Source organism: Halyomorpha halys, unplaced genomic scaffold, assembly GCF_000696795.3.
Source record: "Halyomorpha halys isolate HHAL.00 unplaced genomic scaffold, Hhal_1.1 Scaffold685.1, whole genome shotgun sequence".
In the NCBI taxonomy this organism is placed as follows: Eukaryota; Metazoa; Arthropoda; class Insecta; order Hemiptera; family Pentatomidae; genus Halyomorpha; species Halyomorpha halys.
The window spans coordinates 622,169-647,667 of record NW_027109568.1 but is presented as its reverse complement, the minus strand read 5'-3'; the positions used below and the strand labels follow the sequence as shown (position 1 = coordinate 647,667).

The 25,499-nt window shown below is 30.4% G+C and overlaps 2 protein-coding genes across 5 annotated transcripts in view; one reads left to right on the top strand and one right to left on the bottom strand.

The window, feature by feature from the left end:
- The window catches only part of LOC106685363 (lactosylceramide 4-alpha-galactosyltransferase), a gene marked incomplete at its 5' end in the record, with an annotated part of 93,299 nt that overhangs the window by 14,884 nt on the left and 52,916 nt on the right, over positions 1 to 25,499 (top strand). Inside the window, 3 exon segments of one of the 3 annotated variants that reach the window (XR_001343831.3) lie at positions 5,277 to 5,435; positions 22,486 to 22,574; positions 22,769 to 22,836. Coding sequence is in view for 1 of the 3 variants with exons in the window: in XM_014427986.3 (XP_014283472.1) it covers positions 5,277 to 5,369 (93 nt within the window). 3 annotated transcript variants of the gene reach the window in all.
- Positions 220 to 25,499, bottom strand: LOC106685364 (hemoglobin subunit beta-Y). Of its 2 annotated transcripts, none has more exons than XM_067047748.1 (4): positions 14,026 to 14,194; positions 2,452 to 2,570; positions 1,805 to 2,030; positions 220 to 1,133 (listed from the first exon to the last, which is right to left on the bottom strand). In XM_067047748.1, the coding sequence occupies exons 2-4, from the start codon at positions 2,466 to 2,468 to the stop codon at positions 1,002 to 1,004; spliced, it is 375 nt and encodes a 124-aa protein (XP_066903849.1). In that variant the 5' UTR covers positions 2,469 to 2,570; positions 14,026 to 14,194; the 3' UTR covers positions 220 to 1,001. The 2 variants fall into 2 exon arrangements, with proteins under 2 accessions (XP_066903849.1, XP_014283476.1); XM_014427990.2 differs by lacking the exon at positions 14,026 to 14,194 and adding an exon at positions 25,350 to 25,499 and having other exon boundaries at positions 221 to 1,133.

Sequence of the window (25,499 nt, the reverse complement as noted above, 5' to 3'; positions counted from 1 at the left end):
TTAACTTTGCACTGTCTTTTCTTATTTTCCTACAACCGCTCTAAGGATTATTGTGAATAGAAGTCTATAATGTTTGTATTCTCATTATACAAATTATAAACATTAATTTTATAAATATTATTTATGATGATCATTAAAATAAATTAATACAATTAGGATTTATAATTAAATGCTTTACTATTTTTAAACATTGTTGTATGCAAGGTTGTTTTATTTCAAATTTAAAAATATTAAATTCACATAAAAATTGTTTTCAATTTTCATTATACTTAAATTCATAATTGAATAATACATTAAACAATGAAAAAGTGATGTCTAATATAACTACATATCTTCTTTGAAAAAAATTATTGTATAGTACAGAAACATTAAATTCATTGCTTTATTTTTAAATATGATACAACAGCATATTCCCTTTTTTAATCTTATAGTTAAATTAGTATAATTATGAATGAATGTAAAATAATTTTTGATTTTAAGAATCATATATTTCATTTTCAACCTATTTATTATTGAAAAATAGAGTGATGTTACTGAGTAAAACATGCATGAAAATTGTTTGATATGCACAGTTTCAGCAGTGGGCAAAATGTAATCACTATTACATCGACTCAACTTGTAATTGTAATGATGTATGCAATTGCAGTGGTTCATCAAGTATTTTAAATTACCAATTGCTATTAGTTGTTTAAATTAAGACGGTATTGTAATTTTATTTCTACAATTTTAAATTGCAATAATTGGTAGGTTACTGTATTCAAAATTATTTTTCACCAAACACTGCTAACTTTTAAAGAGAACAAAGTTAGGAAGTATGAAATATGAATTTTAATGATGAAATAGTTCACTTTGAATGTCAACAAATAATATATCACAAAACAGCATTAGTTTCTATAATTATAAATAGATTATTAAATATTAATGGTATATTAAATTCTTTGGTATTGAGTTAATAGTCTAAAGTGAAGTACACATGTGCAATCCAATGTTTTGTTTGGAATTTATTTTGAACTGGACTCAGCGAATGCGGACATCAAGGCACCAATGACAGTTTGCCAAGCTTCTTCATCTTCTTCTGTGCATTGGTCTCCCAAGGCTAGTTTGACTGACTTGACAATGGAGTTCCCCAAACTCTGGAAATTAAATAATTAAAATAAAATTATTAACTCCAGATATTCATGTTTAAAATGATTATAAAGAAATTTGTTAGTACAGTTCAACTGAGTAATTGACATTTAATTTTTTTTTTTAATTCTTAAATAAGTGGTATTATAAAAAAATATAAGTTTAACAAAACATGCAATGAAAATGTAAAGAATACAAAAGAAAAAACATGATTTAAAGAATAATAACTTATCAATAAAAATTTGTTTTTATTATTGGGTTTGTACTCCTTTCATAGACACAAGTCAACAAATTAAGAAAACAAAAATTGTTTAAGCCCAGTCTCTTGTTCAATTATAAAATTGAAAATTAAAATTTATGTACGGATATGCTAAGATCTAATCGGAATCACATTTGGATGTCATATGATTTTTTTTAAAAATAACTTGACTATCTGGAGACAGTTTTCATTTACGTGTCACACAAAATTTCAATAATTGATACCATCATCTTGATAGTGTTTTGCAAAAATCAGTTTAATATATCTATATTCTGTTAACTGGACCTAATTCATTTTTATTTCTGCTATCTCAATTTTCTTATGTGCATAAAAACCAAGTGAAAACATGGATAATTTTTTTATTTCCATTATTTGTTTAAGAAATATTTCATTGTATTGGACAGCTTAATATGCTCTTACCAAAAAATCTTCCCTTGAAATCCTTTTAGACCTGTGCACTTTTCCAATCCACAGTTCTATTTTTTTTATTTCTTCAGGTTCATCCAAAATTCCAATTGTTTTGTCTAATGAATTAAAAACATTTTTTTTTGCATGGTCTATGAATGTTGCATGTTTCATAATTGTTTCTGGATCATTTCCGAATCGTTTGAAATATTTAATTGTTGATGGGTAGTCACCAAAAAAGCTGAAATATATCACACTTGTATTATACAATAATTTGTTTTACTTAAATAGGAGTAATTAATAAGAGTAAAGTTAAAAGAAATTATTAATAAATATATAACTAAATTGTATCCTATAATTTGGGCTGATGAGAAATAAAAAATTATCTAATAACAAAATAAATGTCCTTTTTTCTTCAATAATGAATTTTTTTTAGATTGCTAAATTCTTTGTTGGAAAATATTATAAGCTTTGTCCTTACAAATGTGCAAACATATTTTTATGGTATATCTAACTTTATTTTCATAAATTTATTTTCAAGTAATAAAATTAATGTTGTTTTTTCTGATGCTTTGTTTTTATGCATGAAAAAAAAAATTTTTACATTAGATATTTAAATCTAAATTACAGAAAATTATTTCCAATTGGTGTTTAATACAAACTTCTTGAAAACGAGCATTGAGACTATCAGATCTCTTTCATCACCAGCCTTCTCCTTCACTGATGACCAACTTTTTTGAATAACATTGATAGTGGTGGGGCTGAAAGTACCTGCACAAGACTGTAACAGAAAATGACGTCGGGATTAGATACCTGAGCATGTTAAAAAAGATCTATCACACTATTGTTTAATAAATGAGTGAGGAAAATATGAAATTTTGGGAAGGAAAATAATGGAAGTATGAAATTTCATGGTGGACACTACTGATTATTATTTATACCTTGAAAGATACAATAAAAATAAAATAATTATGAATAGATTAAAAAAAATATAAATATTGACTTCAAGTAAATAATGATTTAACACATGATTGATTGTTGTTACTTTATTGGGAACTATTACTTAATTCTCATTCACCGTTTCTTCATGGGAATGTAACTATCCTGAGAATATGCATTCTAATTATCTGATGTTATCACCTTTTTCCATTTTTTGGATGCTGTCTCCATTCTCAAGGCAGAATTTCGTTGTCTCCAGCTCTCCTTTATTCATAGTGATACCTACATTTTTTGAGGATTTAAAGCAAAGCTGATTTCCTCAATGGCCCTCTAAATGTTTTGTAGCACCCTTGTTGCACATTGAAACCACTTAGTCATCTGCAAACCCTATTGAGTTTAGTTAATACCTCCTTGGTGTATTTCATGCTGTAGTTTGATATGGCTTCTTGATGGACCGCCTACATTTATTTTGATAGTATTTGTTGATAGGATAGACAAAACCACATTTTTAAGTTCCCCTGCTTCCAGTGAGCTCACAATATGACTATGGCCAACATTGTCGAAAGCACCCATAAGGACAAGAAACACCACCACACAATCACTTTTATTATTTTTTGCATCTTTCAGTATAACATTGAACATCTTGCGTTGATAGGTGTTCCTAGAAGGGCCTTTATAAAACCTCTTTGATTCCTGTGATTTAGCGCACAATGGAGTAGATCATGATGGACCTCCAGGAAGATATATCATTAATTTCACCTTTGGCTTTATATATTAATATTGTGTGCCCCTGACAAAATGGTTCTGGTACAAAGGCCACCTTCACCATTTTCTCCGTAATTGTATTTATAATATGTGCTGTATCAAAACATTTTAATGAGCAAATCAGACCCCATCGATATATCTAATGACATTGATTTTATCAATTTTTTTTTTATTTCTACTCAAAGCAGGGGTGTAAGTGAAGGTTGTGTGATGAGCACCTACAGGATATTTTTAAACATTCTTTATATAATCCATACAAGCTAAACCTAGAATGAATAATTAAAATATGTCCATTTTATTCTTTTGAAGGGAGAAAGATGAATAGAAAATGGAATTGAATACAGAAAAATAACTTTAAACAAAATAATAGAATATGTAATATGTTGACTTACCTGATTGTCATATAATTTTTTTATTTTGAAAACTCATTTCCAATTCTCATACTTAAATGAAAAAAAAACAATTTGTGTCTTCATCTACACCTTTCTTTGTTTGCAGATTTAAGGATTAATCATTATTTGTCACCCTTATCTCAAAGGACATTCTTCTAGACTACTGATCATTTATTTCCTTTTCCTTTTCCTAGGTAGCACTCTTATCAGCAACATCAACAAAACTCAAAATGTGGGTGTCATTGACAAAAGGGTGATACCATCAGTGGTTTTTGCAGAGGGGGGTTCAGGGAGTATATCCTCCCTCCTTCCCGAAATCTATGAAAAATGGGATTTTCATATCCACCAACACAGGGGTTGTATTTTGAGGATTACTTGTCTTCTTATCAAATCTCTCCTTTGCGAACAAATGTGTACATTCCTGGAGTTACTTTACTTCTTCTGTTTTTGCTTAAATTGTATGCACAATAATTAGTTGTCAATTTTATCTATTCGATAGTATATTACCTGCTAATATAAAATCAAACCTCAATATTATAAAACTAAATTTTTTAAAAGTTTTTTTTCCTTGTACCGAAAAGTTGGTATTTAACAATTACATAGTTTCACCCTTTTGCCGACATGTTAGCAATAAATAACAAATTATTTTATTCAGTAATTCGGATCATCAGCGTCAAATCTGGTCCTTGTCTCCAGGTTGGCCTCCCTCTTCGTTTGTTCAGGAATTGTTCCCCTTCTGCAAGGTAGATGAGAGTAGGAAACATTACGGTTTTTAACCCGTACTCAAAATTTTTGAAGAGAAAATTTTCTTCAGTGGCTTACTAATTAAAATGATCGGTTTCTGGTTTCCTGTCGAGTTTTAGTATCAGTACACTTGATAGCTTTCGCTTAGCAGTGTCCGGTGCGCTGTAGTTGGAGCATGGCGTTCATTTTCCAGAGTTCACGAAGTTTGGGCAGAAAGTCTCCAGTTCCTCAAGAGTAATTGCAAGACCCATTTTGCTTAGAATCTTATGTAGGCGAATTGTTGTAATATTGGACGTTATGGAAATATTTTCTCATAGTTTTCAACCACCGCTGGTTCGGATGGTCAATGGTATCATCTTAGTTTCTTTTTTTAATTTTCTCAGGTTGTTAGTAACCCTCAGCTTTTTCAGGAGACCACCCACGCGTCTTTCACGCAGATGGTTCAATAATTCTTCACGCGAGATGTCGAGAGGCTCTCTCTCGAAAAATATCCTTTACGACTTTTTAATTCGCTGCAGAGCAGTCTGCTTAATCCTCGCTGATACACGCTTTTATTAGTTATAGAGTTTAAAGAACCATCCCAGGAACGCTTATCTCAAAAAACTCAGTGCCTCCTTTAATTTATAAAGTTATATTCAATGTTTCAGGTATCTGGTATTGGTATACATAAGGCACTCAAGGATAGGTCCACCCCACCCAGTTTTACTGGTGTTCCTAGTGAGGACTTGGAATCCTCTTGATGTTCTCAATGGTCATCGAGGAACGCTAAGATTTTTTAGAAAATATCTTCTAGGATGGATATTATGGTAAGTAATCGAAGTACAATTTGTAGTATAGTAATAACTTAAAATCTCTTGCAGTTCTACATATATAGTAATTGTAAGAATTATGTTAGATCGTTTTTGTTGATTCATTTGAGTTTAAATTTTTTTCTCTTGATTTGTATCCTAACTCCTTTTCCTCATCCTTTAAAATGCCAAAACAACTTTTACATTTATAACTTTTTTAAATTTTATAACTTTTACGATTGGGTCGCTAACGTCATTTTCTATTTTTTGTTGTATGAAACAAATGATCTCAACACATAAATAAGTTTTCATAAAACAGTAGTAAGTAGTACATTATATATTGTACTGTACATCAGTATTGAAGAAATAAAACGTTTAAGTCATCACTAATTTAGTTAAAGATTTTTTTTCTTTCTTCTTTGGCGTGAGGAAATTTAATTTTCCCCATTTTCTTCAACTGACAAAGAATTGAAATAAATACAGTAGAGCCTAAAGAAGAGACTGAAGATAAGGTAGCGCTCTGTTAGGAATGAAGGAGAACCAATTTCCGCCTCCCCTGATTAGACAGCTGCGAAGGATCCTTATAACTTCTACCATACAAGCATTTTAGTCCTCGCAGCCGTCAGTAACTCTAGCTGTAGTGACATATTTATTTTTTTTAAATACGCTGATAGATTATAGACAATGAGGTATTATACTAAATATTAAGAAGTATTTATCAAATCAAACCAAGAGAAATTGTTTCAATGATAAAGGGTTGCAGTTTTGTTAAATTACCGAAAAAGATTGTGTCGCCTAATAAATATCATATTTTCAGAACTACTGTATTAACATTAATCCATATATATATATATTATCCTTATATAATTATAAAATATATGTAGTGTCATCGTTACCTTGTCGTTACCTACCATTGCCGGAACTAGGCCCATAACTCAACATTTATCCATAGGGTCCCCTATCTCATATGATCGATAAATTAAAACTAATCAAGATTGAATTGAGAAGTACGATAGGTACAAGAGAGAATGGGCAACTCATCAACGATATCTATGTCGCACTCAAAGAAGATTTTGAAGAAATGATTTATGATTTTGATACTTGTCAAATATTGAATAAATTAATGATTTAAACAACAGTGTTATTTATAATTATTTTTTAAAATTATTTCTTTATTACCAGGTCGGCCCTGGTTGGGCCTACAAGGTTGTGTATATTTTCGTGTAAAAGACACCCCTAACTGTGTACAATTATAAAGAAAAAATAAATAAATACATTTAATAATAGTTATATGACTAAATAATGAAAGAAAAAAATAACAAACAAAATAAATGATAATTATTGAATTAATAAAATAAGTGATCGACTTATACTGAAAAAATAATATGAGAAAAAGAAAGAAGGAAAACAAAATAACAAAAATAAAAACAGTTATAAATTAATATAGAGTTTATAGTAGGATATCTCGCATCTGCCTGGGCTTCAGTCTTCTAGATGCGGTTGGATTTCCTACGTTGTAGGTTACTGCTTAACTGCTGGTAGTTGGGAGTGGAATTATGTTGAATTGTTTTTGATGAAATCGTCAATTGATTACACTTGTAGTTCTCTTCTAGAATTTCTTTAGAGTTAGTGAATTTTGAGTGGAAAAAGTTATACCATTAGATGTATAACATTATATAAGAAGTTGCTAGGGGCAAATTTAAATACTGGTTGATGTCATTTGCCTCACCTTTTCACCTTGCCTCAACCAACAGTATTTCATTTGGACTTTCAAATACCAACGATAGAAAAGGGCGTAATGCATTCTTCTATTAAATCATGTTTCTATTTCTGTTTCCATTAGAGGGGGGGGGGGAATTGCTAGGTGCTGAAATTTTGCTTTCCGTGTTAGAGAAAGTTTTCTCGAAGTAATCTGCAATCGCTCCAGGTTTTTCTGCGTCGCTAGTGTTGAATTCGCCGTTTTCTACCAGATCAAGGGTCTTCTCGTATCTATCTAACAGACTTCCAAATCGCCATGTTCATATATTTATTTTTGCCTGCGGAAAATGTATTTTTCTTCGTCATAGCATTTTGGTCATTGTAAAATAGTCTTCATGGTTGAAAGCGTAATTTTTGTTTTGTTCCCGGTTAATTGCATTGTAAAGGGTCCGATGCATAATACACTTATGTTGTTTAGCAGAAGTATAAAAATATTGGTGGTATTTTTATAGATTATTATTATCACTAGTACTTGCTAATTACTACATTATTATTTTATTACTGGCAGATTAGATGAAAGGTCAACTACAACTAGATGAATAAATCTATTGCTTACTTTTAGAGAAGTGATTTCTTGATAATACTTTCCCATTTTCTTGTGAGTGATAAAGATTGAGGTGAGTCGATGGATACGTGAGTCCTTTTTTTTTTATTGACTTCCTCCTCATGTTGGTCTACATCGGTTTTATATTAGGGGTTTTCTCATATTATAGGGGTTAATTCATTACCTAATTGCATTAATTAACCAGAGAGAAAAAAACAAAACATAAAAATAAAATAAACAACCAAAATAACAAAAATAAAAATGTTCTGGTATTACAGTACAGCACAACCGCACTCTTTGAAAATCAGAGACCAAACAGTTATTAGTGTTGATAACGCAAAGCTGTTTAGAAAATAAATTTTCTAGTCTGGAAAGTCGATGGGTTCAACTTGGTAAAGTCAGCCCTAGTCTTTTCACTCTTTAAATGTTATTTCTGGTGCGACTTGAAGACCCTCAACTTTAAACGGTTCTCAAGTTTTACTCCTTTGCTAGCGGTTTACAATTAGTAAGTTTGATGTACTTTACTGACTAGGTTCTGGGTAGAGAATGGTACTCTGTTACACTGTAGCCATGAGTCAACCCAGTGGGTCCTGAAGCCTGGTCCTGATCCACCCAGCCTCATAAATTGTGTACCCTTAATTGGGTGAAAATCTGGCGGCCGAACGTGATTGTGACCAAATCACCTCCTTGCACAACCGTTGGTCTATTAATAGTACTTCCTTACTAAGTACTAAACCCCTGACCCTTCATGGTTTGTAGCGGTACAGATTTTAATTTTTTAATACTGAATAGGTAGGTTCCAACGACGAATCCTGAATTGGTCACCACCTGGTTCTGGATTAATGTACTACGCATGCTCGAAGATGGAGATGGTCAGGGAAAATAAATAGTTAACTATTTTGACCAGAACCCTGATCGTTCTCTGCATAATTTAATGTCTAAACAAACATTCCTCTGCCCCAGAGATCGTTCTAACCCTCAGTTAAATTGCCTAAATTGGCGTTTGTAATTTCGGAACAAATGCTCCACAGTTTGATTATTGGTACCATTTTAATGATAGCTAAAATGGCCATTGGAACATGGAATGGTGGTAACATATTTTTTATCTTGCCGCTTGAGAAAAGTAGGTAGTTTTTTAAAGTATGTGGGTGTTCAATAATTTCCTGTACCATGTATAAAAAGAATTGCTCTCACAAGGACGAAGAGAGCAAACCCATCAATTAAATCACGACTCTTAATTGACAATCATGGTTATCAATTGCTCTCCTTACGGCGAACGAATTCTTTACACTTAATCTTAAATTTTATCTACTAATAGCTCTTTAGTAATTAAAAATGAATCAAAATTATATACATCTATACATTCCTCTCATTATTATCACTCGAATATAATCTGATTGTTACTTCATCTTGCTCTACATATGATATAGAACATTCTCTGTTGATTTTAAAATGACATAAATAACAGAAAACTTTGTTATACAATGGCTGTTTCAACAATAAGATTTTTGGTTTAGTATTATTGCCATATTTAGCCAGTGTAATGAGTTACATAATGGTTTATTGTTTTGTAAGTTGTGGTGGATTGATTGTTCAGTTAATCCATCAGTCCTTGATGCTCTTTTAGTGCTTGGCATAAAATAAAATTTTGATCATAATAAATGTTTCAATTGTGGCGATGAATACACGTATTTATACATTTCGTAAAAAACTTTATGATTCGTAGGAAATGCATACATATTTTTACGTACGTGCATAAGTAACATAATATATTATCTTGTTTCTGAAAAGTACCGTAAATTGTGGTGAGACTGACAGTAGGACAACATGACATTCGGGAATTAAGAACTTTATAATTATAAAAGGAAGTCACCTTCGCTCTAACTTCAAGTCTGAAAGCCCTAATGAAGTCCTGCAACGTGGGACGAAACGTTGACTCAATATAAATATTGAACTTTATAATAATTTGTTGTTAAAGCTAATAGTTTTTCCATTGACCCCGTCACAATGGCATGTTTGTACAATTAACAAGTGTTAACATACTCCTACCATTTATATTATTCTCACAATTTTTTTTTGTTTTAACAATACAACTTGTGAAGTGTCGGTTCTCATGGTATGAAAAAATAGTTTTATAGATTTAATAAGTATATTAATATATAATTAATTTATCCTCCACCAGAAGTATAACCTCTGGAGTTTCATTACTGTTTATGTTTTTGATATCATGTTATTACATTATCATTGAAATAAGTTCACGTTATGGTACGAGATTGTGTCACTCATTTGTCTTGTGCACTATTACCGACAAATAAGGGCGCTGGTCGACTTTATTTTTGAGACTTTTATTTTATTTATATTTATATATTGTGAAATCATATAGAGATATTCACCAAAGGTTAAAACAACCTAAGCCTGTGGAAGATTTGACAGTTCCAGAAGACTGACAGGCCAAGTGTGAGGAAGCTGTTTCTCTGAGTCATTAACGCATTTTACGTATCGCTGATCTGATCGTGATCAATCTTCACACTCCCGAATCAAAAGATTTAAAAGCTCCGCTTAACGTAATATTTTTTCAATGGTTTTGGGGGGCATTGGTGGCAATGATGGACATTATTTTTTTTTTTCGCTTGAGTATGGAATATATGAACTATAGTCTCAGTGATAAATGCCTATATTAACAAATAATAAATTAACAAATTTATAAAGGCACAAGTTACTAAACGAGTTATTCTTGAAATAAAATAATTTCGAAACTTATCATAAAAAATCCAAATCAGACTAAATTATTTCCATTTAACTTAAGGTTCCATGAGATTAATAATCTAGGTGCGGAAGAGCCTATATAACTTTATAGACTATAAGATAGTTAAATCGAGGAATATTTAAAAAGCACCTGAAATTGAAAAATGACATGGCAATGGCATTGACATTGGTGACATAAAATATTTGCACATCCAGTTTTTATGAGGAAATTGTTTTGTTTTTTTGGAATAAGAGTATGGAACCTTTAATCGGGCACCATGTTGAAATGAAATGAAGGATGGTAATGCCGAGTTATGGGATCATACTAGGGTAACCTATGATTTTCACCGACCGAATAAAAATCGGCGCAGTATTGTTGGAAAAAGTCAGGTATGGGGGTTGAAAGGATTTGTTCTTTCGAGTTTAATATTTTTATGATTATAAAATTTATTATGAATTTTAAAGGAGGGGGGTTTTATTATTCTTTTCTTAGTCGATTATTGAAAATAACTAAAAACTTTACAAACTTGAAAAAATAAGAACTGCCTTATTAGTGACGATTCCAGCTACAATTTTCCAGAAATATGTAAATTTGAACCCTGCTAATACATGTAAAATAAAAGTTTTGGGTATATGAAGGAGGTACTGCAGTTTGGAATAATACATACTGTTCAACTAAACATGAAAAGTAAATAAATGATAATAATAATACAATAAAATAATTAAATATAAACTAAAATGTATATAAATAAAATTATATATATACATAATAAATAGGTGGATAGTTGAGTTAAATAATAGAAAATAAGAAATCAACTGAGGTAAATAATTAAAATTAAATTAAAAAAAAAATGTTGAAGACAATTGTAACGATTAAAAAATATTGGTAAATGTTAAGAATCAAATAATAGGGGCTAATGCGTGGCGTAAGCAGTTGCCCATTTCAGTGATTGCTGAGAGAGTGTTAATTTTTGCACTATCATTTGCAACAAATGTTTAGAAAAAATTATGAATATATTTAATGATGAGATGAACGATGAATGCAGAAGTAATGAAGGTATTTAATGCAATAGTAAAAAGTGAATTTTGGGATCAAGACACTTTTATAGGAGTTGACCACGGAAGGTTCTCAGGGGACATGTCTTCTCTAGCAGTTATTGTTCCACTTATACTGATGAGTATGTGATTCTCATAGATTTATGTAACTTGAATACCATTACTTTATAATAGTAAAAAAAATAGTATATATAAAATATTTATTTCAGTTAAAATATTAAAAACTTTACTTTTGTTGTGTGGTCTTCTTGTTTATTTAAAAGTTGAAAACCAAAAGTTTCAAAATTGGTTCGTGTTCGTTTCTTAAAATACCAATATTTTGAAATTCTTTTTCAATAATTCCATTCTATTTCAATGGTTCTTCTGAATTTCAGTCCATTCTGAAAAATCCCAAAGAGGATGACTTCCCTAGGCCCTTCCTGAACTCAAGACATGTTTTGAAGTCCAGAACTCGTTGAGGAGTTATTGACGAAAAACAATCTCAAAACCTTATTCTTTACATTATTAAATTAATTAACTTGTCCGCCAGATGTCTTTCCGAGTTAATTATGGTAGAAACTCATTTTTATACATACAACTTACTAATTAAACGTACATCTAAAGTTTTCAAAGCTAAGTAAGTAAATGTTTTCTGCATTCTGGGGGTGGATTCTGATGCGATCACACGGTTCTAATGTTTTTATCAAAAAAAATCCATTCATCGTCTTGTCAGTTAGCATTCTTATTTATTTCTTCGTTACGAGATTTTTTTATAAATATTATAATTTTATATTTAAATATATTTATACAATTAAAAAGGAAATAGGAAGACGTCAGCTTTCATAAAATGTAATTATTAGTTCACTGCCCATGTTTCTATCTTCAGTACCGAACTATTTGAATAATAAATTTATTTCTATGCGGAACACCATTCTTCACTTATGTTAATCGAGTGATTTTACCTAAAGTTACACACTGTTTCAGAATAGAACTCGGTTTATATGCCATTCCGGAGTTGAGTACAAATATAATAAGTTTTGGATATGGAAACTTCTCTTCCCGACCTTTATCATGGCGACGATCTCTTGATTTAGGGAAGAGATGACAAACCATATATTGTTCATCTGTAAATATAATTACAATTATTTATTAATCGGGGCTGGTGCACAGTTGACTATATTTAAAAGTGATTTGATTATGCACTTTTTTTAACTGCTTATACTTGTTTTTTTTGTTTTTTTTGAACTACGAAAAAAAATCATTAAATCTCAAATTCAAGAATTAACAGTTAAATAGAGATAAAACAGAAAATATCAACATCAATGATTTAACAATGGTTCCAAAATATGAGAATTATGTCTAGTTTAAGATCGCGCGGTGGCGTGTATTCAAATTCACAAATAAGTTAAATTACATGAAATTTTAGTTGTGGGGGGAAAGGGGAGGTCAGGAAGCAATTGTAATTATTTTGCCATATAATGCAGTTTTCGACCATTTAACGGTTGGTTACCGTAATGTAAATAATCATGTAACGATTCTCGCTCAACTCTGGTTGGGACGAACAACAAGAAATCTGGATAACATTAAATATATTTTTATTTTACAGATTATTTTGTATCATTAGTAGTTAATAACGTTTAAAAATAAAGTTTATTACTAGATATGTTGTCGCTGCATTTGTAATAATTTATAGTAGAAAACAGTGCTGTATGTACAGTATGTAGTGTTGTAAACAACTTATCAACATATGCTTCAGAACCATCATTTTGCTAGCGTGTTATGCGTGCGTATTTTTAAAAATTCTTAATTGTTTTTAGTTACACTACTAGTAATCGAATGACTGGAAGGGCAGATTTTTTTGCAAAGACCGCTCTACTCGCTAGAGTAGTTTTTGCGTTTGTAGCATAGCAATTTTACTGATTGTTTTGAATGTAAGATAAGAGACCGTCCAATCTTAGAATATTAGATTCTATCTGTCAATTTTTGTTAGTGCTATGATCTACATGTAATGTAGTTGTACATCGACCAATTCTGGTGATAAGTTAATGTTTAAAAGGTATGGTAAGAAAGGCTCTATCGAAGGGTGGAAGTCCAAGAAGGGTCCGGTTACCAAAAGCTTCTAAAGTAGAGATGAGCCTAGCGGGCCCCGCCAGCACAAGTGGCCCCACTAGCTAACTACACCAGTGGCGCCTGTGCAGTGATAGGCAGGGAGGACTTGGGCTGTTCTGAACTTATGAGAGGACAGCCTGCTGCAACGAAGAAGTAGCAACCCTTTCAGGAAATATCTAAGGCCTATTGTAAGGGATATATATCGAGAGTTAAAGAAACACTACCAGTGGTAGTACCGTGTTGTACATCAGACGAGGTGAATACAGCGGTGGAAGTCATGTTCACTACCATCCAGAAGGTAGCCAATAGGGACATTCCTAAGTTCTCCCTACTTCCCAATACCAGCGAAATAATCTGCGCAATGTCTTCCTGCGCACGCCAAAATACGGCTTGAAACTGACCATCATACCGTCTTACGTGTCTGGTAGAGTCCTCCTTCCACCACAACCTGGGAAGATCCAAGGTGCAGTCTCCTCGGTCCACGTTCTCAGCTTGGGAAGGCTTTCAGAATCTGCAGTCTGAAGTTTCTTCATCACTACCACGATCATTGGAGAATTCCCTCCTTGTTCTTCATCATTCCTCTGCTACTACTGTGAAAAAACGCCTTCATCGGATCTAGCCTGTTTACCTTAAAATGACACTATGGAAACTAAAGGACGTTTTCTTACATATGTTATTATTCATATGTTTATGTATTTGTTTTGTTTTTCAATAAAATATAAGGGGGATAAGAAAGGAAATAAGGGCGGAAGTCGTGGTTCCATGCCGATTCCCACTTTTAGCTTTTACAATGTCTTTTGACATAAGTAAATTTTTTCAATGACTGAAATGCTTACAAATAGTAAATATTTTCAAGTTTTGAGTATACAAAATGCAACAATAATTCTGAATCAGCTATTGTAACCTCATTACCTGTCAAATAATAACTCAAAAATTAACTAACAGGCTTAGTTAGTTTTAGTGTATCATTTCAGGATCAACATTTTTTTCTGAAGGAATGTAAGGCAATGAAAAAATAAGACGAACACAACCAGGAAACCAGCTACGTTTAATCAGAAATTAAAATTATTCTTGGCAGGCCCTGAGATACCTTACGCTGAAGGAATGTTCCATAACAAGCAGATTGAGGACAAAATATACTGGACTGACTTCTCAGAAATAAATAAATGCATCGACAAACCTGCCAACTCACCGATAAGTGGTAAAATGTGAAAAGTATATATTAAAAAAATAGCTGAAAACTGAAAATATTTTAAAAAACTAGTCTGTAGTTGTCGCTAATGGTCTCAACAGACGATCCGATGTTAAGTAACTGAAAATAAAATTTTAATGATTTATTTTCCTACAGTAAAATAATAATTATTATAGTGTAATAATCTATATCAATTAATTACAACAATAGAACGCTAAGAGAGTTAATAGACATGGCAAAAGTAAATATACGTTGGGAATGTTGATGTGTTATGTGCTTTCTCAGCAGCTGATTAACTTCAGGCACCTTAACTGTAATTTATTTTCCTTTCAAATTCTTTTCTTGTCTCATAATTTTTTAATTTTTTTTCCTATAGAAACTTTTTAATTCATCTGAAAAAAAATCTTTCTGACATAATTCTAATATTTGTATATTATTAAAACTTTTTTAAAATTAAAAATTTGATTTTTCTTATTTATTGTTTTTTTAATTTTGGGTTCTTACATTTTCATCAAACTGTGTGATTTAAAAAAATATGAATGTTAAAGAAACATCAAAATTGTTGAAAAAATATTTTTCCAACATTTTCAATATCTTATTCTATATATAATTAAATGGGAGAACGATGGTATAATTTTCTGTTATACTGTAGCAGTGAGTCAACCCTGTGGTTTCTGGAGGCCTCCTGGAATCCACTAAGCCTCATAAAGTGGGTACCCATAGTTGGGGGAAATCTGGTGGTTGAGCGTGATCTTAAACAAATGACCACCTTGTATTACCCTATTCTAAAAACAGTGCTTTCTTGCAAATTACAATCTTAATTCAACAACAAATTCAAATTATTATATATCGGTAAATAACACGATATTCACACTTAATGGCTTAATACTATACGCATCAATTCATATTTACTGAAGAAAAAATGATCCACGCATTGCAGAACTTTTGGTTACCACCATACTTTGAGCTGAAATTATTTCTTGTACGTTGCTACGCAGCAATCCACTTATTATTCAGGTTGGCAAGTTTCAACTTTATATAAATTTCATATGTAGAAAAGGAAAAGAAAACTCTATTGTCAACAAAATTGTTTTCATTTTCTCCTTTTTACATTTATAATTATCTATTGTTCATTGCCGATAGCTGGTGACCAGGTTTTTGTGCAATATTTTCTTCCTTAGGTTCAAATTCAGCCAAATCTGGACAGAAATTAGGATCATGAAAAGAACGTTTTATTCTATCTAGTTTTATATTATACGAATTTGCACAGTTATATACGAAATTTCATTTAATTATGAAATCATAGTTTCAATTTACAAATTTGTTTGCAATCCCTGAAAAAACAAACAAATAATAATATCAGGAACTAATAATGAATTCTCAGCTCACAAGTTGACGATCACTACAATACAATAAAGTTTTTAAGTTCAAATTATGATTAATTTATTTTAAACAAGAGACTAATAATAATGACTATATTCTCGGTGATGCAGGTTTAGCTTTGATTTTTATCGAAAAACATAAATCTTTTAAAATCAAATTTTGGTTTAAAATTTTTTATAGCTGTAATTATTTTGTTCCTGATTTAATTAAACCGAACCAATTAAATTTTAAAATACAATATTAAAGTTTCGGATACTAAAGAATTCCGGAATTTGGAAATATCAAACCTAATGTTTGAAAATTAATTATAGCATTTCATATCTTAAATGTCCCTTTCTATTTAGCTCTTTTGTTAATTTACCAAATCTTAAAATTGTGGTTTTAACAAATTTAAAATTGAGTTTTCCAGTCTTCATAATAAAAAATCAATAAATGCAGCCAGCACTTAACTCTTCTGGTCTGGACAAAATTGTAGGCTCTTAATTAAAGTGGTTTAGTTTTTTGTATATGTTTGCACAAATTAGGTTAGTAGATATTGAGTTGATATTCATTCAAACGAAGTTAGATAAGCTTTCCCAGTACATATTAATATCGATGGCTTACTTGAACTTTACGAAGAACAGTTTCTTTTACAAAAATTAATTGAAAAGTTTTTTAATTTCCTAAAAGAGAGAACCATTAATTGCATTTTTCATAAAGATAGTTTTCATGAACTTAACACTACTGTGAACTAAGCCATCGATATTACAAATTACACAGTTTAATAAACAATTTCTTAGGCTTTGGGTTTCCACTGCAAGATTTTGCACATTTTGAGTTTTTTACAGTTGTATGTTTAACAATGATACGTGGTTCATTGAAAACAAATAAAGCTAGTTTAGAGAAATCTTTTTCGAAAATTCGGCATTTAATCTCTGCCAGACTTTCAATAATCACTTGATTTTACATTGCTATGATGATTAGCACCATCAAATCTAGAAGCCGCCTTGGGGATTTTGACGAAGAAGAAAAAAAAAAAGGAGAAATAATATCTGGAAAATATTTTTTTTTTTTGAAATAGGTAAGGGAGAAGAGCAATGAAAGGTGTTTGAAGCGGGGAGCCCGCACGGAAGTGAAGTTGGGCCATAGAGTGAGGTAAACCCCAGGAAGAGATAGCAAATCAGTTTCCTCCTGAGATGCAGATGCAGACGAAATGGATTCCTGATTATTCTGAACCTTGAATATTAATTATTGTATCCTTCCAGTTTATTCATAATCCAAATTTAATAGAGTGGTTTATAATTTCCTTGATTGTTACTGTCATTTTCGCTGGATCACTGATACATTTTAAGGATATATAAACCTGAAACAAACTTTGGGATATAAACGTCGAAAATTCGGATGATAGGATGAAAAATAAAATAACAAATTAGCAATTAATAAGAAATATTATAGATTCAACCTTATAAAGGGCTTATAAGAAGTTATCCAGAAATCATTTAAATATTATATGTTGATGATATTACAAGAGCCGAAGAGGAGAAAAAAGGCAGTTATCTCACCCCAATTAGAAATTACTTAAATGAAAACTATGTATAATTACTAGTCAAAATTTATGAGTCTGCCAAGTATAGGCAGGGGAAATAAAAAATGGCGGCTGTTTCAAAGCGATAAAAAAACTAATTTTTCATTCGGAGCTCTATATCTCAAAAAGTAGGAACAACGCAAGAAAAACTAAGAGAACGTCATTTAAAGAAGAGCAAATTTGCTAAAATATGAGCCCTAATAGAGGTATTTACGTTAGTTTTCGTGATATAGCTTTTTAAAAAGCAACATTTCTTAAAAAATTTGTATGGGACGTACTGAAAGATCAGTAGTTAGTGAATTTATTAGAAATTAACATTTTGTGAGTTTATTTTGTCAAATATCATAAAAACTACTACTCCTACAAAGATAAACATAATAAACTATTTTGTAGTAAATTTAACTAGCTTTAATTTGAGCGCTGGGAAACATCTATACGTCGAATGGTTTCTGAAATGATCTTTTTCATAAATCAAACTTATTTTCCGAACAACTATAAATCAATTTATTTTAGCAAATATCATGAAAACTACTATTCCTACAAAGTAGGTAAAGGTCAAAAACTTATTTATAGTCCATTAAACTAGCTTTAATTTGAGTGCTAATAGACATCTGTACGTCTCATAATTCCTGAGATATATATAGATTTCTCAAAATAAATTAACTACTAATCTTTCAGAAGATTTTTAAGAAATTTTGCATTTTAAAAAGCTATATCTCGAGAACTATTGGACATAAAATTTAGGGCTAATATTTCAGCAAATTCACTCTTCTTTAAATGATGTTCTCTTAGATTTTCTAGTGTTGTTGGTAGTTTTTAAGATATAGAGCTCCGAATGAAAAATTAATTTTTTTTAAAGGTTTTGAAACAGCCGCCATTTTTTATTCCTCCTACCTATGCTTGCCAGACTCATCAATTTTGACTAGTAATTATACATAGTTTTCATTAAAGTAATAAAAAATTGGGGTGAGATAACTGCCTTTTTTTTCTTCCCGGCTCTTGTACTATAAATACTCATTAATTTATAGACCAAACAATAAAATTAAAAATTATGATAGCAATATGAAGGACAAAATTGATATAAAAAGTCAATCAGGATTGATGTATAAAATTCCGTGTTAAAATTGTCCAGCTATAGGTGAAGCTAAGTAATTGTTGGGGGATAGAATATGATACAATAAATATACAATACATAGAAATGATATAAGAAATAAGGAGAAGAATCCCAATAAAACAGCACTAGTGCAGCATGCAGCTAAAAACCAACACAAATTCGATTTTGATAGCACCACAATTTTACATAATGAAAACAATATGTTCAAAAGAAAAATACTTGAGTCAATTTATATATCAGAGAACATCAATTATACAGTTAATTTCAGAACAGATACAAGGAATTTGAACCAACATTACGCGGAGATTTAAAGTAAAATAAATTTATGAAAAATATGGGTACAATTTTGTTACTATTTACAATTATTTTAATAATGGAATAAATACAAATTTAGACCATAATTTAATTTGAAATAAATTTATAACAAGTCCGACCTGAGTGTATGGGAGGTTAAAAATAATTTGTTTATATGATAGTTGATAGTATAAGTTGATTAATATAGATTGGTGGGCTCGTGTTGAAATTATCCATATTTTTGCGATCTTTGAAAAACAAGTTTAAACATCAGAAAATTGAAAAACAATTCTTTCTTTTTCTGTTGTTATAAAAATTCGTATTTTAAGATTTCTGGTGGTGGGAACAACGAATATAAATAAGTTACGACCATTTTATATTATTTAATTAATACCAGGCCTGATGGTCCTTACATGGTTAATGTAAGAGGTACATTTTTTTTTAACATTAGATTTTTTTAAAATTTGATTGGGGGTATAGTCTCATATAAAAGACACCCCAAACTAAATACAATGTTATAAATAAGACAAAAATTAAAATAAAATAAATAGATTAAATTAATAGTAATTATTATTAAGAGATAAAAGTAAAGTTAACAACAAAAATAATGACATTGATGGATTTAACAAAATAAATAATTGACTTCCAATGGAAAAAAAATTGAAGAAACAGATGAAGACTAAAAAAAAAAAAAAAAAGAAGATCAAATAAAATTTTTGAGTGACAATAACAGAGCTGATAAATATAGAATTTATAACAGGGTGTCCTGCAGCAGCCTGGGCTTTGGGTTGTGGTTGGGTTTACAAAGTTGTAAGTCACTGCTTCTTTAAGAGTAGATAATTGGGACTGGAACTTCATGAATCCTTTTTTTTTTTTTTTTATGTAATCCTCTATTGCCTCTTTTGTAATCCCCGATGCAATTCGCTGTTTCTTACAAACCACTTATGGGTGGATAAGTAATATATATGTTCAAAACTATTTTTTATTTTTTAAACCACTTATTAAGTTTTCGAGATATAGTCTCATGAAGAAAATCAATTTTAAGAACCAACTTTTGATAGCAGCATTCCGTTTGTACATGCGTTACCTAAAAAATTCAATTTTTCAACTTGAAATGAATTTTAATTTTTATATCAACTGCAATGTATAAGTTGTTTTACTATTTGTTCGTAAATATGAAAAAGGTGTTATAATTTTGCACAGTATGGCTGATAATTAGAATTCAATATTTCACTTTCTCGTTATTTTTTTGTTTTTTTTGGGCCAGGAATATGTACTTTTTGCTAATCTATCAAACGCTCCCTGAGTACATATAGTACTGAAATACAGATATACGGATCATCTACCTTCATAAAAAACAACTACAATAATTACTTAAAGGGGCAAAAAAACTCACGTTCAGGGGAATTAAAAGAATATGGATAATTAATAACTTTTGATCCATATGAAATATGTCTGAAACTATTGCTTGAAAGTTTTGTCTTCTACAATCGCTTCAAGGCTCATGGTACACAGAATTTCACCCGAGACATTGCGAATGAGTGACGATCGACCCTAATTTGCTCCGTGATCGACTTGTTGGCTACCCCTGATTTATATGAAAATAAGATAAATCTTAGCTGGTACTAAGATCATAGCGTTTTTGTTTTTATGACCCCCTAGTCATTTCTGACATACAGGGAGGTACCTGGAGGTAACCAACCAACCTGTTCTAACCATTGTTGGGGGTCAAGGTTTCATAACGTGGGTCCACCACAGCTACGAAAAAGTCGCCACTTCAGGCCACATTCGGCGCCACCAAAGTTCCCTGGTGACAAAGACCTGCGCCTCAACCACCTGAGTTACGGACGACCCATCAAAATCGTTTTTGAAAAAAATGTTAAAAATCGATTCTATAAAGTGGCACTTCCAGTCGGTCGTTTTCATCGGAAAAGTTGCTGTCACATCCCAGGAAAATACCCACCTTAAATATGTAATTTCAGTTTCGTAAAACTTTTCGCCTTTGAGCTAGGCTGTTCACACAAATACGTAAACCATTTTGTGAGACTTTGTTATTTGGACTCTACGGACCTCAAAACGTGTCTATCCATCGAATTGCATGATCCCAATACTTCCCCCCTTTCTATATATTCCGTATAAATTAGGTATGTGAAAGTAAAACTATACATGAATAATAAAAATACATAATGATTTCTGAAAATAATTTTTTATGTTGTATAATAGTTATTATATATTTTGTATTCTATCCACGACGTAACTACTCCTAATATCCGAATAGACTGTAAATGTTTTGATAAAAAGATCTAACCTCCGTTTGATTGACAGATCTCTTTGAAGAGCTTTAATCCATCCATTTTTATCTTTGAACGATTTTAATCCATGCTCCAAGGCCAACCCTATATCTCATTTAATTTTTTCAGCTTTTTTCTTTTTTATGACTATTCCCGACTGTAGTTTAATAAAAACATATTTACGTTCTAAACGCTTCACTTGATCACTTTTTAAAATGCTATTCACTAGTAAAATATAAAATAAGGTATATATATATTTTTTGCATACTTTGCTTTTAAAAATACCGAGAGTTAATTTCTTGCATTTAATATCAGCTTCTTCAAGTAATACACATGGCTAACAATAAAAAAATATATATGTAATGAAATTTCTTGTTTGAGACAGAATTGTTTAGTAATTATAAAAAAAAAACATCCATTTGGTTTCCACACTTTTTTTATTAACTTAACATTCCTATAGACAAGTATTATTCTGTTACTGTAGCAATGAGTGAACACTGTAGATTCAGGAAACCCTCCGGGGTCCATCTAGCCTCATAAAGTAGAAGAAAAATCGGGTTCTGACCAAATCACCTCCTTGCAGAACCAATGGCCTAGTAACCTCCGGGACCGTATGTCAGAAATGACTAGACAAATTTAAAAAATATGTCACAAATTTTTAAAAAAAGTAACAGTACTTACAAAGTACTGTTAGACCCTTGCCCCTTCATGGATTTATTTTTTATTTATAATATTTTAATAGATTGGCATCGGCGCTTAATACAGTGGGTTCCAGTCAAACTTAAACCATGAAGCGATATCAGTGAAATGTTTTAGTTTTGAAATTTTCTAAACCTTTTTAGGATACTAGTCACGAATTTTAGCTTTGCCCACATCGAATTTTATTTGAAAGTATTAAAAAATATTTATGTCCTGTTTTGCTTAAATGTTGAAAACAACGCATTATTTAAATAAACTCTAATATTATTATTTTTTTCACAAAGCTAAAGAAGAGTAAATTAACTACAATTTGTACTATAATGGTATTTCTGTTTGCCAGCTCCGTTTTGAAGCAAGGGGGAGTCGATATTATGATGGAGAATGTAGTTCAGCCTGATGGGGTTCAGAGAAGGTGTCTCGAAATAAATTGTAAGTAGATAAGACAAAAATTGTATTTCTATATTTATAATATCTGGTTTTGAAAAACCCAATTTGGTAAAATTGGTTTTGAAAAACTGTATCTCAAGAATTATTGAACTTAAATTCACTTAGAGCTCAAAGTGGAGTTAAATTATTTATTAAGAGGTTTATAATAATATTTGAGATAAATGTAATATTTTTAGGGTTTATTGGCACTAAACGGAAAACTATACGGCGGCCGTTTTAGGGCTACAGACCCTTTCAGGAAGTGGTAAGCGTTTTAACACCCTTTTTGTTAAACATTATTACATAATAACCCATTAACATAAATTAATTTAAACTCGCTTCTATGTAATGCTTAATTTTAAGCTAGTTTATATTTAAGAGTGCTCTGGCGCCCAAACCGTGAGTCTGACGTACTAATGTGTACATACCAAATTTACAGAACGTTTTCTCATTTTTCGCCTTTACTGAAATTAGCATTCTAAATAGTAGGAGGCTTTTTGTTATGTTTTTTCTTATCATTTGTCTCACATTCGACATAGCTCTCTGCCCACCTTTGGAACAAACGTGTAGCAGTAGATTAAGGACTACTCTGTACTTCCTTTAACCCATAAGGAAATGTGCTCCTTAATACATAAATAACAAAGTTATACGTACACTCACTGACATGTTACACCAGTCACGAGCTGGACATGATCATAAACTACATCTCAACATTCCCTAACCTAAGATAAAACCGTTCAAATAAAAAAGCCTCTACATATAACCTGAATATTATAAATATTATAAGTAACGTCAATTATAAAATAAACTATTAATCAAAATCAAAAAATATATTTTTCTCAGTTTAACATGACAATAAATTTTTATTTAAATTGTATTGGAATGGAATTAATGGGTAGTTTATTTATAAGAGCGTATCATGTCATTCTGATAGAACTCAGATCACATATATATTCAATACATTTATAAATTTAATAAAGAAAGAAACAATATTAATTGACAAAAGAAGAGTGTTGATGAAAGTATAGAATTTAATCTGTAGTTGCATTCTCTATTTATTTTTAAATGTATAACCACACGGTATAGCTGCTGGTGGCTGACTTCCGTGTTACTCAAGGTTCCCAATTACAAATTAATTGCTCGATATAATTACATTTTTCTCCCGTAATCAGTTTATATAATTTTTCTATGCCGTATATACACAAAAATACTTACAAATATATGCATGTGTGTTTGATCTATAAAACTATATTAATATAATTAATCTAAGATTAAATTAATTTCATTGGCCTCATGCGTCTATGTACAATAAAGAATATATTTTTATTTATTTTAATTACTTATAAACTTAACATAAGGAATCATTCACAAATTAATTTATATCCATAATTTGAAAATGAGTTTTTAAAAAATATTGTTTAATAATTGAATTAATTTTCTTGCTAGTATTTTGTTTTACCTCACACAATCTCAAAGACTGCCTATTTTTGTTTTACCGTTGAATTAAACAATAAAGTTAAAAGACCCATACATAAAAACTAAATAAAATAGATCATATTGCTATTATAATATTATATTATATATTTTATATAATCTTTTAAAGTATATTCGAGCATGAGATTTAAAAAAAAAATGGGTTTAGTTGGTTTTTTTTTTTAAGCCCACAGTTGATATATAAAAATGATTTGGTTTTGGTTAATGAATCAATAAAATTAAATGTATTCGAAATTGTAATAAACAAAAAAAATCTTGATTTAATTTTTAATTATCGAGGAATATTTTCTATTTAATTAATTGTTTTTACTTAAAATTACTTCATCTTAATTCTGTTTTTATAAATATTTCTGTTACAATTTTATTTAGAAAAGCCAAATAAAATTAAAATGCTATAAATTACCATATTTTGTTCTTGTCTCTTAATAGTTCTTATTTTCTTGTTTTGTAACAATTAATAATAATAATTATTATTATATATAAATCTATTAGTAATTGTTTATATTTCGAAGCTTACGCTAGTAATGAGCCCAAGACAAGGTACCCGCGATTTTTAAATATCAGCGAGATTCTCGACCTTGGGATGTAAACGTTCTCTGCAAATGTCGTAGCAGATTTATTAGACACTGTTTATATATCTTAGGTTGACGAAGATAAATTGAAAAAGATAAAAAGAATTAAAAAGATTAAAATAATTGTTTTAAATTTCTTAGAAATTCTTCTATAAAGCATTTATTAAAATTATCGCCTTTGGATCATAATATATTTTTTTCTTTTTTCGTACACTCCGCTTATTATTTTTTTCCAAAAACATATTCGAGAGTTGAGTAATGTCAATTTTTGATATGAGAATGTATTGGGAATAAAAAATAATTTTATTTACTTCGTAACATTACAAAGAATCTAAAGTTATATTTCAATGGATATAAAGGTTATAATGTCAATAAAAAATAATATAGACAAATTTATTATTTTAAGACTTACATGTAGCAACGTTCAAAATTTGAAAGTTTTTTGGTAACTCAATCTGAAATTATTTTCTTATGTATTACAAGAAAAAGTTGGACAATTTTTCGAGTTATTGAATCACAGAGGATTTTATTATAAAAAATTAGGTTATTTATCAGAATAATCCAAAAATTAAATGTTGAAAATTTATTGTGTTAAATGGATGGAATATGTAGCCTGTATCCTTTTTAATTCAAGGGAAATTCGAAATATAAAAATAATCCAAAAGCTCTGAAATACGTAAGTTTTACAATTTACTGCCACATGGAGACTCACCATTTCAGAAGGAACGCTGGTACTGCTACTGACCAGGGGAGCCAACAGTAATTCTCAATCAAGTGCGCCGCGCCTGCGCGATGCCACACAATTGCTTCCTGCCCGACGAGTTTTACGCCTTTTGATTTTGATTTGTTGCTGTAATTAAAG

Excerpts from the sequence above, each read along its gene's own strand:
- LOC106685364 (XM_014427990.2), bottom strand. Across the intron at positions 2,031-2,451 it reads TCAATGCTCGTTTTCAAGAA|CTTTTTTGGTGACTACCCAT; the intron begins GTTTGTATTAAA and ends GATATATTTCAG. Across the intron at positions 1,134-1,804 it reads TTTCAAGGGAAGATTTTTTG|AGTTTGGGGAACTCCATTGT; the intron begins GTAAGAGCATAT and ends TTTAATTTCCAG.